The sequence below is a fragment of the Manacus vitellinus genome, unplaced genomic scaffold (assembly GCF_001715985.3).
Source record: "Manacus vitellinus isolate BGI_N305 unplaced genomic scaffold, ASM171598v3 scaffold_44_pilon, whole genome shotgun sequence".
Lineage (NCBI taxonomy): Eukaryota > Metazoa > Chordata > Aves > Passeriformes > Pipridae > Manacus > Manacus vitellinus.
In genome coordinates, this window is record NW_021940565.1 from 727,950 (window position 1) to 748,735 (window position 20,786).

At 47.8% G+C, this 20,786-nt stretch overlaps 1 protein-coding gene across 4 annotated transcripts in view; it reads left to right on the forward strand.

Moving 5' to 3' along the window:
* Positions 1-20,786, forward strand: part of RASAL2 (RAS protein activator like 2) — a 106,669-nt gene that overhangs the window by 79,179 nt on the left and 6,704 nt on the right. For 2 of the 4 annotated variants that reach the window (XM_018079118.2, XM_018079116.2), the window contains exons 5-16: positions 257-355; positions 1,172-1,726; positions 3,398-3,542; positions 6,111-6,255; positions 7,129-7,365; positions 8,109-8,310; positions 10,630-10,829; positions 12,102-12,963; positions 16,282-16,416; positions 17,767-17,969; positions 18,423-18,510; positions 20,532-20,562. In XM_018079118.2, coding sequence (XP_017934607.2) covers positions 257-355; positions 1,172-1,726; positions 3,398-3,542; positions 6,111-6,255; positions 7,129-7,365; positions 8,109-8,310; positions 10,630-10,829; positions 12,102-12,963; positions 16,282-16,416; positions 17,767-17,969; positions 18,423-18,510; positions 20,532-20,562 — 2,902 coding nt within the window. The remainder of the gene's footprint in view (positions 1-256; positions 356-1,171; positions 1,727-3,397; positions 3,543-6,110; positions 6,256-7,128; positions 7,366-8,108; positions 8,311-10,629; positions 10,830-12,101; positions 12,964-16,281; positions 16,417-17,766; positions 17,970-18,422; positions 18,511-20,531; positions 20,563-20,786) is intronic. The other 2 variants (XM_029962251.1, XM_029962252.1) reach the window with 2 other exon arrangements.

Here is a 20,786-nt window from a genome sequence, read left to right on the forward strand (position 1 = left end):
TTTAAAAGTCTTTAAGAGGAGCCTCTGCTGCTACTCATATGTTTGTTTAGTTTTATATAAATTCAGAGGGTTTCTTTGCTCTCTGCATTTTGTGGGCCTTTTAACCTCTCTCCCTTTCAGGCTGCTGTGCTGTTTCCCTGCCTTTTTCTTATTTACTTTGTTACTCGAGCACTGCTTATCTCCTCCCTTGCTTTTTGCAGCCTCTCGCATGTCTCCCAGGCTTGCCCGGACTCAGCCTGTCATTTACTCGTTGCAGGTAACCTACTCCAAGGGCAGTAAATGCTTCAGTTGTTGCTCTGCAGCAGAGAGGGACTGGTGGATGGAAAACATACGCCGAATATCGCAGCCGATGAAGGTAACAGAAACTGCGGAAATAAGATTAGTGGGGGAATGGAGGTGGTATGATTGGATTTTAGTCCGGTGTACCAGGGCTTCCCACAGATGCATCCTCAATTAATTTAGTCTGGGGAGCCGTCCGCTCATCCGTGTGCCCGAAGCCGCCGTGTGCCGTTCCAGGGAGTGCAGTAGGTCAGACCTTTAACGAGTAAACACACGCCCCATCCCTGCCCCAGGGCCCGCCTGGGATCCTGCGCGCTGGATTTCTGGTGCCTGTGCCCCCGAGCGTGGGGCAATAGCTTCCTAAGGGTCGTGTTTTACTGCAGGGGCCCAGTTTGGGGAGGAAAAACAAAACAAAAAAACAAGCAAAAAAAAAAAAAAAAAAAACCCCACAAAAATAAAAGTAATTGGAGCTGAAGTGAGAAGGGGAATCGGATAAGTCACTGCATAGCTGGCATCCCGCCTTCCAGGGACAGGCAAACAGTGCTCTGGGAGTTACTCACAAGAGTAAACAAGGCAGTGTGCCACAGCAGTCCAGCAGCTTATGAGGGGCTCTTGTGCTGCATGTTTGTTTTCTAAGGTATTTCAAATATAGCTTTTTAAGAAGAAAAATGTTCTAGTCCCCGCCCTTGACATACAAAAGACATCCCTTTGCCTCTGTTTTGGAAAGTGTCCAGTTTTTCTAGAGATTCTTATTCTCTCTGGATCAGACAGTCTGATTCTGAATTCTGACACTGTCCTTACCTTGGACACGAAAGGCAGTCCTTTGCTGCTGCTTTAGAAGACAAAACTTTTGGGGATTTGGGATCAGAACTGAGCTCTTTCTTCTGCACAGGACAATTGCCGTCGAGCTGAGAACGTGCTGCGCCTCTGGATCATTGAGGCCAAGGACCTGACCCCCAAGAAGAAATACTTCTGTGAGCTGTGCCTTGATGACACTCTCTTTGCCCGCACCACCAGCAAAGCAAAAGCAGACAACATCTTCTGGGGGGAGCACTTTGAGTTCTACACCCTCCCACACGTTCAGAGCATCACAGTTCACATCTACAAGGACGTGGAGAAGAAAAAGAAAAAGGACAAGAACAATTACATAGGGCTGGTCAACATTCCCACGGCCAGCGTGACCGGTCGGCAGTTTGTGGAGAAATGGTACCCCGTGAGCACACCTACAGCCAACAAGGGGAAGTCAGGGGGGCCTTCCATTCGGATCAAGTCCCGTTACCAGACCATCACCATCTTGCCCATGGAGCAATACAAAGAGTTTGGGGAGTATGTTACCAGCAACTACTCCCTGCTGTGCTCCGTGCTGGAGCCTGTGATCAGCGTCAAGAACAAGGAGGAGATGGCTTGTGCCTTGGTGCACATTCTTCAGAGCACTGGGAGAGCAAAGGTAAGTACAGGTGACTCCTGTTGGAGCGACTCTGGCTACTGATGGGTGATCTCAGGTGGAAACTGGGAAGCCCATGGCCACAGGCAACAGCAGAAGATGCTCTGTACAAAAGGTAAGCGTGAGGAGTTCAGAACTTCACGTTATTCTAAAAATTAGGGCCTGCAGCTGAATGTTCAGGAACCTTTCCTGCATTTCTAAAGTCAGGATATAGGTTAAGAGATAAATAAGCAAGGGATTGGTAAACTGGAGAATTCTCCAAATAGAATCTGTGATACAATAAGTGTGTGATACAGCGAGCAGCGGGTGCCAGCGCTGAGTCAGCGCTGAGTCAGCGAATCGATGCCGACATCGATTTGGCCGGCGTTTGAACAGCCACTTGGAGAATCTATACTGAGTTAGTGGTGATCCCACCTGCCCCAAGGATGTTGCTAGGACTTCGGGGTGCACACTGATTCCTTCAAATGAACTGTGGGAGAGTTATCCTGCAGGTCCTGGGGAATTCCGAGCAGCATTAAGGGACATTGATTTATCTGGGTGCCGCCTCCGGCTGGGTGTGTGAGCAGTACCATGCTAAAGTCAGCTCCTTGCAGTGAAGCCAGTTAGAGCAAGTTAAGCCCAACCAAGCACAAGTCAGAGGGACAGAGATGTGGAAGGATGGCCATAAGCAACATCCAAGGGACAGCCTCATTTAACTGTTCCAAAAAGGTCCTTTTCTGTTTGCATAATCACCTGCCCCTTGAGGTACGTCTCAGGAAGGCTGGTGCTCTGTGACAGCGTGTGATGGGAGCTCGTTCCTTAACAAGTTGTCTGAGAGAAGCTGGTAGCTGGGATTGTATTGAAATCCTGCTGGGAAACAGGCTCTGGATTCCTGCAGTGCCAACTGTTACAATTTAGCATTCTTGGTGTGTGAAGATTTGAACCTCTGTTTATGGGAAGCACTGAGTGGCTCAGGCTGCCATAATCTAAAGCTCCCAAGAAGGTACATTTCCAGTTGCTGATGGGGATGCAGCTGGATGTTCCCAATTGGCACCAGGTGAAAAGAATTCTCTTGGATTTTGTTGAAAAGAAACAGCAATAATGGATTGAAAACCAAGAGTACTAAATGTCCTTGACTCACACAAAGTTATCACTTCAGGAAATAAGTATTACTGTAGAATTAGACCTTATATCAAGAGGTTATTGTCTGTATCAAGGCTTGCTGATAGATCCTGCCTGGGCAATTGAATACAGTTCAAGTTAAGTCATATAGATCCACAGCAAGTATGATAATTTCTTTTTCCCCAGATCCTGAACCACTTTTGTGGTTTTGTGAATTTAATTTATTACGCCATTCTCCTTATTTAAATTTCACCAAGCTGTAAGAACTTGTGCCTCACTTTCAACCTGGACTTTTAAGTCCAACTTTGTATGGAATAATCTGTATAAAAAATATAAATATAATAGCACAGTTTCTTTCAGCAGACAAAACCACAGTATAATAAACCCAGGAGGAGCTGTACTATTTCCTTGGCCCTCTTTTATGTGTCAGCTGCACCCTTTGTCCCAAGCTGAGCAATTATTTTCAGTAATCCTCTGGCTCCTCTGTTTATCCTTCCTTCTGGGCTTCTGCAGTCAGCCTGGCACGACTGAGTCTGGTTAAAGTAACCTTTGCCATCTGACCTTTTTGTTCAGGACTTCTTGACGGATTTGGTGATGGCTGAGGTGGATCGTTGTGGGGAACACGATGTCTTGATCTTCAGGGAGAACACACTTGCTACCAAAGCTATTGAGGAGTACCTCAAGTTGGTAGGACAGAAGTACCTTCAGGATGCACTGGGTAAGAAAGTCTGGTATCCAGACAGCAAAATACACTCTTGTCTTGCTCTCAATGCTCTTCCTCTTTGGTTCCTGCAGGAGTAGCACCCAAGGCAAGGCAGGCTTGATTTGATGTAGCTGAGTCCCTCTTAAAGCTTGTGTTACCACTTTATATCTTTCTGGGTAGCTTTCCTCTAGTGTGATGAAAAGGTATAACACTGCAGTTTCTTTGTGGGCAATGGTGATTGTTCCATCTGATAAACAAACAGGCTTAAAAAAGGGATTTTGAAAGACAGTCCTCACAGAAACAAGGTCAGGGAGTGAGGCTGCAGGGCTGCTGAGCATCCCAGGGCAGGAGATCAAGATGTATCCTGTCAGGGGAGCCTCCTGCCTGTGTTTATCCCAAGTGCTCCTTACTCACTGCCTCATTAAAACTGCCTGGCCAACCTGGAATCTCTTACTCTGTTTCCCCCACAGAGTCCTAATGTCCACAGTTATGTGCTGGGGTGGATTCTGATAATTGTATTATTGTCCCACTTCCATCAAAAGGTTCTGCTCTAATCATAAGGCACTGCCTTGGGAATTCCTGTCCACACAAATATAGCAGTAGCACACTCTTTCCCAGACAAACCCTGCAGTCAGCTTTTACCAACTCCGCACAGTCTTCATTATCCCCAATTGCACAAGGAGCCACCCATCCCCCTGCTGTTTCTGGGATGAGGAAAGCTTTGGAAATTGATACAAGGGAAACAAGATCAGGCCAAAGCCAAGTCCCACACCACATCCTTTCAAAAAAAAAAACAAGATAAAAAAAAAAGAAAAAAAGCCAAGCAGCTTGCTTTCCCAGCAGTCTCGCTTGTCCTCAGCAATCCCAGACGCTGGCAAGGCATCAAGGAGATAGCTGGCTAAATTAGTGCTCCAAGGGTCAGCATAGTCAGGTCTGTGATTATATCCAGTTTGGCCATTTCTGAAGCATAATGAGCCTGTTCTGGTGCTCTTACTCTCTCCTGGGTGGAACCACTGAGCATAAGTGGCAGTCGTAGGCTCTTGCCTGGTACGGGGAAACGAGCAGCGTGGTGCTTTGTGCTGTGCTTCCCAGCAGGCTGAGCCATCAGCTGTGGGACCACTCCATTATATCTGACTGCAAGCTCCTTAATGTGCAGTAATTGCATAAAAATATTTTGACATTAATGACTTCTAATACATCATTTAGCACTGAGTGATAAGATGGTAAATCATAGACAGGGGAGATGGAAACATCCCCCTAAGGTTGTCCAGCCTGTCTGTATCTCGGGGCAACATTGCTCATGACAGTATCCCCATCTAATTCTTTACCAAGTTCTAAATGTCATTTTGCTCAGCTGCCATGTTCTGTGAAAGGATTAATGGCACCACACTTGGTGTTAGAGTTGTAACACATCTGTAAGGACATATTATATATGATTAAGGCAGGGTCCTGTGGGCCACTATGAGTAAGTATCAAGTGTGTTTAAGGAAGAAAAATACTATCCAGTAAACAACAGTTAAAACAGAATTGGCTCAACAAAAGTGATGCCAGGAGTTTTGCAAAGAGGTGATCTAGGTGCCTTTAGCCTGAAATTTTTTGGATCCCATCACAAAAAAAAAAAAAAAAAAAAAAAAAAAAGAAAATGTGCTGCCTGCTTTGCTTGCAACAAGACTGCTGAGTTGAGATTTGGGGAGGGGTGGGAGGTGTTTAAGGAAAACAAAGGCTAAAAGCAAACCCCTTTTGCACAAACAAGCCTTGGTGTTTGCTTGGAGCCAGCGAGATCATCAGAGGAGATGAAAGACGTTGAATCATTGAATCAACGAATAAAGAGTTTTCCTAGTGAACACCAACAGTTTGAAAACCACTTGGTGTGCCTGCATATAGAACAGGGAAACTAGTGAGCAGTTCATTCCACTGTGTCAGACAAAGGCAACTTCATCTGGTTTGTATGTGTGCAGCTTCTGCTGTGATGCTGTAAGGGGAGGGTGACAAATGCCAGGGAGCTTGAAAGATGCAGGCTATAAAAGTGCTGTAAGGTGCTGATATAAGAGGCTGTGAAAATTAGCAGCATCTAGCTAGAACTCAGGTATTACTCTTATTCAAGAGCAAGGTGACACTTTTTAAAATTAGAAAAAATTGCATATTTAAAAATAATATAAATAAATATCGTTGCCAAGTGCGTTTCCTGGGGAAATTATGAAGACAAATAACACAGAGCTTCATTTCTGAGGCTGTGGATGATTTTATGGTTGATAACACGGTTTGAATACAAAGTCAGATCCTCCTCTTTAGGCCATAAGTGAAGTGTCTGCAGGGTTGCTAAGCAAAGCCATCCTGTTTTTGCACCTGTGCTTGGGGACAGTGAGGGCACAGGAGGCTGAAGCATCAGAGCACTGGCTGTGCCCTGCTTGGACAAGGCTGGGAGGAGTCATGTCCCCAACATCTGGTGTCTGGAGGCTGTACTGCAGACACTGGCAGCAGGACAGGCAGTTGCCAGGGGAAGACATAATCAGGATTTAAAGGTGTGTCAAGTAGGCTTTTCCTGTATCTACCCCTGTTTCTCATCCTCTTCCCTTTTTCCAGGGGAGTTTATCAAGGCTGTGTATGAGTCAGATGAAAACTGTGAAGCGGATCCCAGCAGGTGTTCTCAGAGTGAATTAGCAGATCATCAGTGCAACCTGAAGATGTGCTGTGAGCTGGTCTTCTGCAAGATTATCAATTCCTACTGGTAAGGCATCTTCCCTCCCCTTCTCCCTGTTTGCTCAGAGGGTGCCTGTTCCTCCCCTGACAGTGAGAGAACAGCAGTGGTTCAGGGAAAGAGCACAGACCCATCCATCTTCCCAGCCTCCCTTCTTTTCCTCCCCTCCACCTTCCTACGTGTGCCACCACACTGCAGGTGGAATTTGTGCCGAGGTTGAATGGTCCCAGCCCACACACCATACCCACAGGAGCTTCTGCCCAAATCCGCTGCCAAGGGAACACGTACTGAGTGTAACTGGATAAGGAGGGAATAAAATGAGAAGAAAGCAGCCCAGCTTGAACTTGGCATAAAAAGCTGCAAGTTTTGATGTGTACAGAAAGCTTTTAGACGCTTCAGGTGTGTGGAATTGAACAGGAACTCACGGGGAGGAAGCGTCAGCAGAGAGATTTCTTTTAGTCTCTGTTTCTGAGGAGCAGTGAAAGAAGAGGGGCCTTTCTGCTTCAGAATGAAGCACATGCACAGTATTGAGAGCTTAACAAGCGAGGTAAAACTGTCAGTTATGGAGATGAGTTCAGTTTGTTTTCAATACTCCACCACTCTGTCTGCTCCAGGGTAGCAATGGCTGAGTAGTTCTTAGCTTGCAAATCAGCATGTCTGGCTTCACTTAACTCATATGAACAAGGGATGCTTTAAAGACTACTTAAGTATCACCAGATTAAATGGGGATCTATGAATAGATGCCTAATGACATTACCTAGCCTAGAGAGAGAAAAAGGGGAGGTGGAAAAAAGAGCTGATGATGTTTTCTCACAGATAATTATTGCAGGTGACTGATCACCAGTTCAACTTCTTGCATCTCATTGCCAGCCTGATTTTATTTCCTGGTTTCTTGTCTTCCAGCGTGTTCCCTCGTGAGCTGAAGGAGGTCTTTGCATCCTGGAAGCAGCAGTGCCTGAACAGGGGCAAGCAGGACATCAGTGAACGCCTGATCAGTGCCTCTCTCTTCCTCCGCTTCCTGTGCCCTGCCATCATGTCCCCCAGCCTCTTCAACCTCATGCAGGAGTACCCTGACGACCAGACCTCCCGCACGCTCACCCTCATCGCTAAAGTCATCCAGAACCTCGCCAATTTTGCCAAGTAGGTGCTGGCAATGAACCTGAAATCCGTGGGGTGCAAGCAGAGCCCTCGTTCCTAGTCGTGCTCACAGCCAGCTGATTGTCTGGTAAACCAAAGCCATTTTAGAAAAGAAGGAAACTCCTCACTTAGGTGTGAACACTGTTCCCCTTGAGCCACCTCAGATAAATTCTCCTTTTCACATGCAGATTGGAGCTGTGTTGAGTTCTATGGAGGGGACACGATATAAAACCAACAAGAGTCATGCATTAGCATGTCAGTGTTTATGCTGTTTCAAAAGGAAAAAAGCCTGTTCCCACCCAGGATCATGATTTTCCTCCACAGTTCCCAGCTGAACGATACAAAGGACATGGCACATCTCTTACAGGGGAGCAGGTGCAGAAAAGGGAAGGAGAGAAAGACTGTCTTGTGGGAGAAAGGGAAGAGATGTGTTGAGCCCTTGATTGTAATATGAACAGTGCATCAGTAGTATTTAAATAAGTCCAAGAAAACAGAAGTTGTCCATGTGGGTTTTTTCCTCCAAGGTTTTGAAATTTTCAGATTTTCAACATCTCCAGATTTTGAAGTCAAAATCTCCAGATTTTAAAATCTCTTTTTATTTTATTTTTTTTTTTTAAAGACTCCAAATCTTCAGAAAGGCAGGTCTAAAGTGAAGTGTTTAAGTAAACTGTCTGCAAGCACTTGCACTCCGTATTTTGTGTGGAGGTTATTGACTGGGTTTCCTCCCTGGCCTCCCTTCCCTGCAGGTTTGGCATCAAAGAAGAGTACATGGCCTTCATGAATGAATTTTTGGAGCACGAGTGGGGAGGAATGCAGCGTTTCCTGAGGGAGCTCTCTAACCCGGATACCATCTCCAACATGCCTGGATACGACGGCTACATCGACCTGGGCAGAGAGCTCTCGGTGCTGCATTCCCTCCTCTGGGAGGTTGTGTCCCAGCTTGATAAGGTAAAGCCCTTTGGAGGCCTGGGAGGGTAGATCTAGGGATGGTATCGTAGCAACAGTAAACACCAGGAAATATCAAGGGAGCAGCTTTGCAGGGGAGTGTTTGGTGGGGGTGTTTCACAACCGTTCCTTCCGCGGTTTGGGATCATGGCCTGGAGCGGGGCGTGTGAAGTGGTTGGGCTTCGGCAGCACTGCAAACACTTTGTGGAGCCTTTAGGAAGGTCAGGTGGTGAAGGCAGCGCTTAAAAGTACACCTGGAATTCCCTGAGCAGCCAGTCCTTTCTCATAAGCGAGCTGGAAGAGAAAGGGAGGTGTTTGGACAGAGACAATGGCAACGCTGCAGTGCCCTTTTGGTGCCGAGGGAGGTGCTCTGCTGGGCTCTAGGCCCTCCCCCAGCTCTGATGGAGGAATGTGTTGGCCCTGCAGAACTGTTCTCATCAAGGACCTGATCCAAAGCCTGCTGAGATGGTCTCATTTCCGTAGTCTTTGATTTTGGCATACAAGAGGATGCCATGTGAAAACCTGGATGCACTCCTGGGTGTCATCCTGTAACAAAACAAGATGCTTTCTGCTGTGGGTTGTGCTGAGGTCCAGGTGCAGTGTCCAGGTTCTGTTCTGATCCCAACATTCACCACCAACAATAAACACTGCTTCCATTTAGCTGCAGAAGGAGGAAAGGCAGGACTTTGCTTTTCCTTAGCTATGTGGCTTTGCAGGATCCAAAATCATTAAAACCTTGATAGCAAAGTTAGTTGATAAGGCCCAGAAAAGCTGAGCTGTGAGTCCTTTTTTTTTTCCAAGTGCTTGGAACTGTTACATATTTCAACTTTTAGAGATGCATTATTTTGTCCGTATTCCATTTATCTTATTCTTTCTTTTGAAACTGGAGAGGTGAGGTGAATGGCAATGCACTCAATATTTTTACTGCATTAAGGGTTGCCAAAATAGTTATTTGTTGGGTATCTATTTTCTCACAGTACATTATTTAAAAGAGAAAACGAAAAACTGAGCTTGTTGTATCAGAGTAAATTGAAATGTCCTTGACTCAAAAAGACTATGTATTAATCTCTTGTTTGATAACAAGTTGTGATCTTGTTTTTCCATTTCCCTCGTACATGCACAGAGTGTACATTCCAAATGTATGGATCTGCATAGCCCTTTCCATAGGTTAGACATATGGATCTATCCTAGCAGGCCCTTGGGAGCTGGTATAGGGGTTTGCAAAAAAGAGAACTGAGGGGTAAAGTTACATGCAATACAGCTTTACTGTAGGGAGTGACTGGGAAACAATGAGAGAAGTCACCTCAGCAATATTAATAGCCACAGAAGTGTCTGTAAAGAGACCTCTCTGTGGAGCCCAACTGAATACCTGCTTACAGGAAAATAAGGGTATCTTTGAGAAGGACATTGGTTTTGTAGCAGAGTTTTACTTCTTGTATAAACCTGCAGCACCTTCACCTTCTTCCTGCAGTCCCAAGAGCCTGGAGATGCCCTGTAGCTGATATCCCAGCAGTGGCCCAAAGGGGTGAGAAAGCCAGAGCGTGGAGGAGCAGCCTTCCTTGCTGAAGGCCAGCTGCTCTCACCCCAGGCCTGACCAGCACTGAGCTAAACTGTAACTGCAGCCACACATTTAATCCCATGCTGGTGGGATGATATTGGGATGAGGATCTTTGGTGCTCTCATGCAGTTATTTTTCACGTGTAGGTAGGGAAGAATGGCTTCGTTGTTGATAACGGTGCGCCAGGAGAAGGCGTCGGTGCAGGATGCCAAAAGTGAAAGGCTTATGAGATGAAAACCTCCCCTTTCCCCATCACCCTCAACCCCTGTGATCCTCTCATGATCCCCTGGAATGCTGCATCCCCTTGTCTGTTGGCATGCATTTCCTTTACCACACGACACCCTCTGCCTGGAAAGTTCCCCACACTGGCTGGATCTGTAGCCTTTGAATGCCCTTCAATGAGCAGATGCCATAGTTTTCACTTTGACCTCACCCACCCTGGACTTAGCGTGCTTTGCATGATAGTTTTGCACTGGAATGGCAATAGTTTTGTTTTATTGAGCATGATTTTTATTTTTGGGGGGTCAATCCTAATTTCTTTTCTATTTCCTTTTCTTTCCTCAATGTCTGCTGCACCCCGTTTCGTCTCCTCCATCCATCTGGTCGCCGTCGTTGCGCTGCTCCATAACACACTGCATTCCGATCCTGGCACACCCGCACACAACCACCCACCCTCCTTCCTTCCACCTCCATCCCTCCGCCTCTGTGCACCGGTACCAAAAATCACAAACCCGGCGGATGTCGCGGTGCTTGTATCCAATTAGGGTGAAAATTCCTTCCTACAGGCAACCGTGGCAAAACTGGGACCCCTTCCTCGTATTCTTGCGGATATCACAAAATCAATGACCAACCCCACACCCACGCAGCAGCAGCTGAAGCGCTTCACTGAGCACAGCTCCAGTCCAAACGTCACGGGAAGTCTCTCCTCGGGACTTCAGAAGATAACCGAGGACCCCGCCGATGGGTATGTCCCAGCCAGGGCTCGAGGGCAGGTGTGGGGGGCACTGTTAAACCTGTGAAGAGCTGGAACAAGATGATCTTCAAGGTCCCCTTTCAACCATTCTGTGGCTCTATGATTCTAAGAGTCGAGCACTTCATCACCTGAACTGGCTGCCCAGCCCCGCTGTGGAACAGGGAGCTTGGGCCTCTCTCGGGGGAATACACGCTCCCAGTAAGATGTGCACAAGGTGGCACTGGGGACCTGAAGCTTTGGACTTAGCCAGGACTCAACCACATCTCTGGGAGTCAGTGACTTAAGCTGCTAAAACCAATTTTAGGATTTACTGCCAGCCTGGGTGTCCAGATGCACAGTCAGCCATTGTGTTTCCTTCTGGCCATCGGGCTGCTTATTTACTGCTGATGGAAAAACTGAGCTGTAGGTGGAACTTATTTCTTGTGGAACAGCAAAACTAGTCCCTGCTGTGTTTAGTGCAGCATTTCTTCTGCTGTAACAGCTGTTAATCTGGAGCTGTGACACGGCAGAACTGCCAAAGAGCTCGGCTGCTGCGGTCTCAGAGTAATTTTTGTGCTGTCAGGTACAGGGGCCAGTTTTGTCATGTGGAATTCTCTGCCCTCTGAGCTTACATCCAGATATACAGGAGCCTTGACACAGCTCCTGCTGAATTTTCAGACCTCCATAATACATGGAGTCATAGAATCATTAGGGTTGGAAAAGCCCTCTAAGATTATCAAGTTCAACTGCTAACCCAGAACAGCCAAGGCCACCACTAAACAATGTCTCCAAGTGCCACATCTACACGCCTTTTAAATCCCTCTGGGGGTGGTGACTCCACCACCGCCCTGGGCAGCCTGTGCCAGGGCTTGACAACCCTTTGGGTGAAGAAATTTTACCTAATACCCAATTTAAACCTTCCCTGGCACAACTTGAAGCCATTTCCACTTGTTACATAATGTTGGCAAAGGGTTAAATGGGATCTGATGTCTGCTGGAGGCAGAAGGGGCTAAGGGGGGAGGACTTGGTGGGAATGGTTTGGATTTCACCTCTGAAAAAAAAATAAAGATGAAGCACTTCTTGAATCAAACACAATTCTCCAAGATAAGCTGTAATTAAAGAAGAGTGTGTTCTGACTTGCACACAAAATGCTCATAAAAGGAAGTCTAGTTCCTTGAAGCTTTCAGTGGGGGGAGGTTAAATGAGGTAGAAGGACTTCTCTGGGACACATCTCTTGGGGTCTTGGCTGCTCAAAAATTAACCAAATTCCTTTCCACTCCACAGGGACATAAACAGACTGAAGTCTCCAACACAGGAAAATGTAGATGGACATTTTAGGGGCAAGACCTTACTGCTGGTTCAGCAGGCATCCACCCAGAGCATGACATGCTCGGATAAGGATGAGAAGGTAAGTGTCTTGCCCAACGGACGTAGCATCTCCCTCATGGACCTGCAGGACCCTCACACGACCCACGGTGACTCTGGTTCCATGATGCACGACGTGCCTTTGCGCCTGGCCGGCAGCCAGCTCTCCGTCACCCAGGTGGCCAACATCAAACAGCTGTGGGACACTCAGAGCACCCCCCAGAGCGCTCCCCAGGTTCGGAGGCCTCTGCACCCGGCTTGGAACCAACAGGGCAGCCTCCGGCCTCTCTCATTCCAGAACCCGGTTTACCAGCTCAACAACCCGAGCCCGCCGATGGCCAAGGCCTCTGTGGACTCCAGCCCGGAGAACCTGAGCACTGCCAGCTCCCGGAGCCGCAGCAACAGTGAGGACTTCAAGCCCAGCGGGCGCAGCAACAGCAGCCTGGAGGACTCTGCCAAGCGCAGCTCGCAGAGCGAGGACTCGGCCCGGCGCCCCACGGGCACGGACAAGCACGTCCCGGTGGTGCTGCCCCGGCAGAACAGCAGCAGCCAGGCCCAGATCCGCAAAATGGACCAGACCGTGCTGGGCACCAGGGCCAAAACGCTGCACACCCTGACACACAGCCCTTCCCTGCGCAGCACGGGCAGCATGTCCGGGGCGTCAGGGGCCATGGGCACCGAGCCCATCCAGAACGGGAACCGCTCCCGGCACCAGTCCTCCTCCTCCAGGGAAAGCCCCGTCCCGAAGGTGCGGGCGATCCAGCGGCAGCAGACGCAGCAGGTAAGGAAAGCCTGTCTCCAGGCCTCTCTGCTTGGGGGTTCAACCCACTGCTCCTTGAGCTGCAAAGCCTCCTGACCTTGGAGGTGAGCTGAATCGAGAGCAGCAGCACTTAAGCCAGTGGTAAGTGTAAGGACTAGTCATGCTTGTCACCATCATAAGCTTGGCAAGCCAGCTTATCTCTTACTCTGGGATGCTTTTGTACTACATTCAAAAAGAACTGCTTTCCATTTACTAAGGTAGCAGCAAGCCTGCTGAAAGAAACAGAACTGGAAACATTCCCTGAATTAAATGAAGAAAAAAAAAAACAAAACAAAAAAACCAAAACAGGAGCAGCTTTGTTCCGAATGGAAGTTCAGATTGCCACGTGAGACTGAGTTTGCCCTGTGGTGCTAATTTAAAAGCAGAGCTGCCTCAAAACAGGGAAATGAACAAAGATAAAACGTCGCGGAATAAACTGCTGCCAAAGTAACAAATAAGCACGGCTGTCTAAAGTGTGGAGAAATCCATATTTCACCATGATGAAACAATCTCTTGCTGGTCCTCAAATAAGTGCTGTTTTTTCAGTAATCATCCCAAACTATGAATAATGCAGATATTTTCTGGAAATGAGTGCTTATATCTACCAGCTCCTAATGCGCTTTATCAGTTGTTCATAGGCAACTCTAAATCAAAGGTTTCCTGTCAAAAAGCCAACATTCCTTTACCATTTTTGAAAGAAATAATGGTAATCCTGTTGTGATTTGCTGTGTAGGAAAATCTTTTCCTGAGTTAATTTAAAGAGAAGTTTAAACGCTCGGCACTGCAGCGAAGGTAAAAAACTCGATGTGCAGGTCAGAGGTTTTGCAGGAGGAAGGCTTTTGGGCTGTGAGGTGAAGCTGGCAGAGCAACCTCTGCCCAAGGTTTTCCTGCTGTCCCTGTCAGTGGAGCGTTCTTGGCAAACTCCTGAATGCTGCAATTAAAGGCAGAAAATCTGAATGATGCCTGGGAACCCAGGAGCAATCAGGGCTTCAAAACTACTTTGATACCTGAAGCTCACTGAAGTACGAGACCAGAAACACTGAATCACAAAGCAAAGCTTTAATAGGCCAAGTTAGTAACACCCAAAAAAGCAATTGTGTATTATTTGAAGTGGGTATGTTTGTGCCCTCCTGTGTTTTACATTTGGGCATAGAGGCATGGATAGGTGTTCATGGAATACAATCAGGCCTTGTGTGGTGGTGGTGGTAGGGCATTTTTAGGCCAGTAACAAGGATAAATTTGAAAGGGATGTGCACCCACTTATTTTCCCACTCTGTTTTCTATACTAATTGTTTCCACTGGATTCATTAGAGTACTTGCTCCTGCTTTGTTCAGAGAAATCAATTTGTTCTTTCCTTCCCCCCACCCATGAACAACATCTCAAAGTGTTGCCAAATCAAGTGGCCAACATTTTTTTTTTGAGGCAAATTCCATTGCGTGCTTTTAATTGCAAATTTTGTTGTGGAATTCCGTTCTTACTTAAAAAAGAGAAAGAGAAGAGAGAAGTTGGGCATGTTCTTTCTGGGCATGTTCTTTCTAGGCATGTTTTGTGGGCGTTATAATTGTTGGACTCTGTTCTCTACAAGTCCCATTTGTTTCTGAATATAGAGCTGGGCCCTTTGTTTTCTGGGAGAGGTCACTTTTTGCCTTCCATTTCCATTTAGGAGGTAGGTGGGAACAGAAATGTCAGTGTGTTCCTTTGGAAGAGAGGCAAAGAAGGGAATTAATACATGATCCTAGCAGGCTGGTTCTTTTTTCCCCTTTAGTAGAGTATAACTCATAACCCATTAGCATGTGAAGCGCTTGCCATCCACTTACTCTTTGTTGGCTTTCAGAGTTTGGCTGCTGGAAGTAATCTGTCCTAAACTTGCAAGGTTGTTTGGCCAGGTTTGCTGTTGCTCAGCAGTCTGGAACATGGCTGGGCATGGACTACTTTGTAGTCACATTTCTGCTTTCTCAGTCCTCCATAGCTCCAGTGAATGCTTATCCATTGCTGCTCCTGATTTCTCCAAATACTCACAGAGCCAAAGTATTTACCTCTGGGAAGAACCTGTTGGTGGCAGAGCCACACACACAGTTCATGGTCTCCCTTGCTGTGGCTGCCTGACAGCAAATGCCATAAAAATAAATCTGAATTAAGGAGCTTTACCAGGCTGCCACACTATACCTAAGGGGCTATTAGCCTTTCTGCTGTGAAGACTTCCTTCTAGGGTAAAAGGCCTCTGCTAAATACAGGGATTTTTGCTAATCCTCCATCTCTCCTTTGCCTTTACACCCGTCTTTACTGAGGCTTCTTCCATGGATGCTCAGGACAGCTGGGCTGTGGCAGCAGATGCAGCACCTGCCAGCCCTGTCCTCCTGGGAGGAGAAACACAACGGGAGGGTGACGTGATCCCTGACTCCTAAAGAAGCTGTCCTTCCCCCATGGAGAGCTCCTGGCTGAAACTGGGACTTCAGAAGCCCCAGCCAGGGAAGATGTTGCACTTTGGTTCAACATGGGGCCAGGCAGGGAGCTGAAGAGCTGCCTGGGCACAAAAAGAAGCTGCAGTTGGGGGGGGGGAGTTGATCTTTTGCATTTCTCAAGAACTTGAGACAGTATTGCTCTTTCAGGGGTAATTATGCTAATGCCTGTGCTTATAAACTCGTCTTTGTCCATGAAAATTGCTTGGAATTTGTAGCAAGACGTGTTTTCCCCAGCCAGGCGGAGAGTTTCTTGTTGTTTTTTTTCTTGGCTCCCTTTTTGGATTCCCTTAAAGAGGAGAGAGAGAGCCTCCAAAGAGGTTGGACAGTTGTCCCAGTCAGCACCGCTATGACATTGTCGCACCCCCCTGCCACGTTAAAGTCCTGCTGTGCTGTCCCAGATCCAAGCTGTGCAGTCCCATGCTCCTCTCTAGTCCGTCCCAGCCTGGCTGAGGAAGCTGCTCCCAAGTTCAGCTCCTCAGCACTCCAGGGAAACCAACCTCTCCTACCTGTGAGCAAAGCTTTGTCACTCTGCTTTCTCTGTGGGAGACATGGCAGGGTGAGAAAACCTTACTGACAGTGTGGCAAAGGCGAGAACAAGATTGGGAAACAAGAACTTAGAGAGAAAGAAAAATTTCTCAAGTGCATTGGTTTTAGAGGGATTCAGGTAGTTGCTGCACGTCCAGAGTCAAGGGAGGATGGTGTATCCCTGCAGGAGAGGTTCTGGGGATCCTTTGAGACTGACAGTCATGGGCATCTTTCTCCTCCAAATCAAGGGAATTTTGGAGCTGGTTTGTGTGTGGTTTCTCCGAGGGATGCTTACAGCTGTCTCTGCCCCAGGTGCAGTCGCCTGTGGACTCTGCCACGTTGTCACCGGTGGAAAGGACGGCTGCCTGGGTGTTCAACAACGGGCAGTATGAGGAGGCCAAGAAGGACACAGCACAGAGCCTGGATGATGTCAAGCACGCTGAGAAGGTAGATTTTATTCTGTGTGCAGCCAGCTCAGGGGTACCAGCGAGTCCTGTGCACCCACAGCCGAGCTCGGACGGGCTTTCAGGCCCTGCTGTCGCAGCGTCACGGGTTTGCACTCGGGTTGTATTGGCAGAGCTCCTGCTGTACATGCTGCCACACATTCCTGCAGTACAGCATCCCATAGCACAGATTACAGGCTGCAGCATGTCAAATGGGAGCAAACTGACAGAGCTGAGCTTGTACATCACATCTGGCACCTAGTGCATCGTGAGTCACGCTGCCCGAGTGTATTACATCCTGCTCAAGTCATTAGTTTTTATTATTTTTTATTTATGCGCTACAGCTACAACATTCTGCCATTCTTCTCTGCTTGCAAAACATTTTAGTGATCATTAACTCTGTAAAAAAAAAAAAAATCAGGGTTGTTAACCTGACAGAGGAGAGCTTAGGATGTGCTCAGCGACTGCACAGGGCTCGGTAAATGCAGCTCAGCCTTCATCAGCAGTTGCAGTCAAATATTGTCTTGGGCTTCCCCTGAGGCAAATGCCTGTCACCCAGGTAGTGCAACGTTTCTGGGCTGCATGGAAATCTTTATGATCTGGTTTTTTTAAAGCATATGTTTTTTCAGAAGTAGATTCCATTTTTTTCCAAGTACAGTTACATCCACATGCTGCTGTGGGCATGAAGTTGTATAAGAGTTTTGGTATTTTGAGAAGACAGGGAGTGAGGAGAAGAACATTCAGTGGACAAAGAAGCCGGAACATAAGATTGTTAAGAAAGGTGAATGAACCCAAAACAAAGGAATATGTTGAGATTCATGGCACTATTGCAGAAGTGATTGTCCACAGAGACAAGAAATGGAAGACCAAAACCTCAGCCAGGTAACCTGACAGGCTCTGGTTTGCTCTGACTTCACCTGAGGTTTCATGCCCTGGTTAGGTCCTGAAGAGTGAATTATTTGTGTCCTGCGTGAGTCTGGTTTGTAGGTTTGGGCACCCCAGGCCAGTTGACAGGCCATTAGCAGCATCTGTCTGGGAACTGCTCAGATCTGGAGTAACAGGAGATGTTACGAGTCAGAGCCATGTCAGAGCCCCCCGACTGCTCGAATTGTGCTGCAGAGTGACACCCCACAGCGTGGGAGCAGCTTGATGCCCAGTGGGAGCCTCCCTGTTCCTCTCTGTGTTGCCCCCAGGTTTGCTTGTCACTTCCTTGACTTCAATCAACTTATTTCTCATTCCAAAAAAACCCAGCATCCTCTTAAGAGCAGCAGAGCATTACAACGACCTGATCTCTTCTTTTCCTTTGCATCTGATTTATAAAGTAATACAGTGTAACCCTCCTTGCCCCCTGCAGTACGAGCAGGAGATAGCGAAGCTGAAGGAGCGCCTGCGGGTGTCCAGCCGCCGGCTGGAGGAGTACGAGCGGCGGCTCCTGGTGCAGGAGCAGCAGATGCAGAAGCTGCTGCTGGAGTACAAGTCTAGGCTGGAGGACAGCGAGGAGAGACTGCGCAGGCAGCAGGAGGAGAAGGACAGCCAGATGAAAAGCATCATCAGCAGGTGAGGCTTTGGGAAGTTCGGGAGTGGGGCAGGACAAGTGGCTCCCCTGTGCCACGTGTTCTCTCCATCCCGTCTTAGAGGTGAAGAAAGGGGGATGCAGGTGGGGAAGCTTGCCTGAGATTGTCAGGAGAGCAAAGGAAAACGTTTAGGAATTGTGTAACCCTGGTCTCTGTTGTACTTATTGCAGATCTTTGTTCCTTTGTTTGGAATCTGTATGTGAGATCAGTTTGTCAGAGCAGTTGCAGTTTTGGCAGTGTCCATTCTGAGAATAACAAGGTTAAGCAATTGGGAGTGTCAGATGGAGAGATAATCTTTCCTGAGAGCAGCAGAATTCTTCCCTGCTTCCCTTGCCAGAGCCAGGACAAGCACAGAAGTCAAACCAACAGGCCAGAGTACCTGAAACACTCGGGAATAGTATTAAACTGTCCTAATTTGTCCCTCTCTGCTCATCAGGCTCATGGCCGTTGAAGAGGAGCTGAAAAAGGATCACGCAGAGATGCAAGCTGTCATTGATGCAAAGCAGAAAATCATTGATGCACAGGTAGGTAAGGAGCTTGGGATCTCCAAGAACTCGTGTGTAGAACCCCTTTATTCTCCCTCTCTCCTGCCCCAGCATTGTTCCCTATCTCCCAAGCCGGGTCAGCCCCTGGTGTCACTTACTGCCTTCTGGGAGAGAATTGGGGTGTTTAATTCATACAGACCTGCCTGACCTGGGCTTTGAGGCAGCCTGGCAACAAATCCCAGGACTGATCACTTCTCCAAAACCTTTGCTGCTTTGTGAGATTCCAGGGGAGTAAAGGAACAGCAGTGCATTGTGGAGATGTTGTTCCAAGTGTGGGCCTGGGACCTCTGGGAAAGCTGTGCCTCACCCCAGCATAGTTCAGCTGCCATGTGCATGCATCTCAGCTGTGCCAGCTCCAAGCATGGCTTTGGACAGTGGGGTCAAGGAAAGAGAATGCTGCAACAGAGCATTGCTCTGGGAATGTCATGTGTGGCATTTCACCCCAGTTGGCCATCCCTGGTAGTCCTGGGGAAATGCCCATTTTCCACAGACCTGCAGTGCCTGCCCTGCTCACCCCAGGGCAGCTGTGGGGAGGGGATCCAGCAGGCAGTGCATGTGGGTGTATCCTATGGGGTCATTCCAGCTTTTCCTCTGTGTCTGTGCTGATCCCACAACAGGACCTGGGACTGGTTTGTATCTGCCTGCCGTGTTACATTTGTGGTATTTGCATTTGGAGGGTCTCTTTCCTGCTTCTGGGCTTTTCAGGAGTTCCAGCTGGAAACTTTCCTTAATAATTTTTTCAGGAATAACCCAAGTTATTTCAGAAAGTTGCTTCTCTACACAAAGAGTGGTGGAGGGGGAGCCTCTATTGAGGCTGTTGAACATGTTTAAAGGTGGCACTGGGGTATTAGAAATGTTTGAACTCAGATGGAGTGGAACTGGAGGAAAATATAAAGCAGCAAAAAGCTGTGTTTTTAAAAGCCTGGTAACACATATTTATAGCAGATTTTTTTTTGAAAGATGTGAATGTGCTGGGCAGTTTTTTTTGGAGGTAGGAACAGTCAGGGCATCTCACTGTTCCACACATGGAGTGGCAACTGATCCAGACAGCAGCCTGGATTCCCAAGGGGGTGACACATTTTTCAACTGCCTCCAGAAGGTAGAAGGGGCACTGAGCAAACATAAAAAGTGAGTTTTGGAGGGGAAGACTTGAGAGATTGTGACTGAGCAAGAAACCTGCCCTTCCTGTTGTTACCTGTCCGTGCCAGGAGGCTCCCAGCCTCAGTGTTGGTTATGGACTAGCAAGGTGGAGCGTGGACCACTCTGATCCCAGTGTCACCAGCTGTCAGAGGGGCCACTGCTGACTTGTGAGACCTTCAGACCCTCAGGGCTGGGGGTGATCCTCCATCGCACTTCATAAAATGATGCGGCATTTATCACCTGAGGTGGAAACTGTGGAAAAAAAAACCAGGAGCAAACCAGCAGCATTAATGATTCCTCTTTTAATTTGACTCTTTTTTTCTTGGACAAGCAAGGTCACCAGCAAACCTTAACTGCTTCACTGTCATGGGCATGCCAGGCCACGGGGGAAGTGTAGTTGTCATTGCCCTTTCTTGGGTACCTGAGCAGAGGAGGAAAGTGGTGAAAGATTCGGAACAAACTCGCCAGAGGAGCCCAGGCGTTTGCTGGGTTCTGTAGCAATCCCTTGAAGTTGTGCTTGGAAGATTTTACTTAGTCTGTGGTTCCTTCAGTGGCTAGAAAAGGAAAGGGTTATTTTTACATGACATTCGTGGAGTTGTAACCCAGCCCATCACACCTGGCTGAAGAGTTAAAGGCTGCCACGGGCAGCACTGACCCGGGATTTTGTGCTTGGTGGCACTGGCACAGGACATGAGCTGTTCTCCTGACCCTGAGCAGCACCTCGGGTGGTTCCAGGCTCTGGGTCTCTGACCAAGTAGGGGATAGGTCTGGCTAAACTCTCTCCTGGGAGCAGCGGAGCTGCAAAAGAGTACTGGCCCAGCTGCTATTGCGAGTGACATCTCCGCTGTGTTAAATTACAGGTCATAAATGGGGATGAGATAATTCCAACAGGCAAGTAAACCCACTCAGTTCTCTAGCTGAGCAGTACCCAGTCCTGGCCCAGCACACTGACCTCCTACCCATTCCAGCTCCTCCCGCTCCCTGTGCCCGATCCGAGCACGTTAGAGATGTGCCTGGTAGATCTAATTTTCCTTTCAGTGAGAAGATGCCTCTACTCACCAAGCTCATCCTCTTCAGATGGATTTCCCAAGTGCAGATTTCCAGCTGTTTTGCAG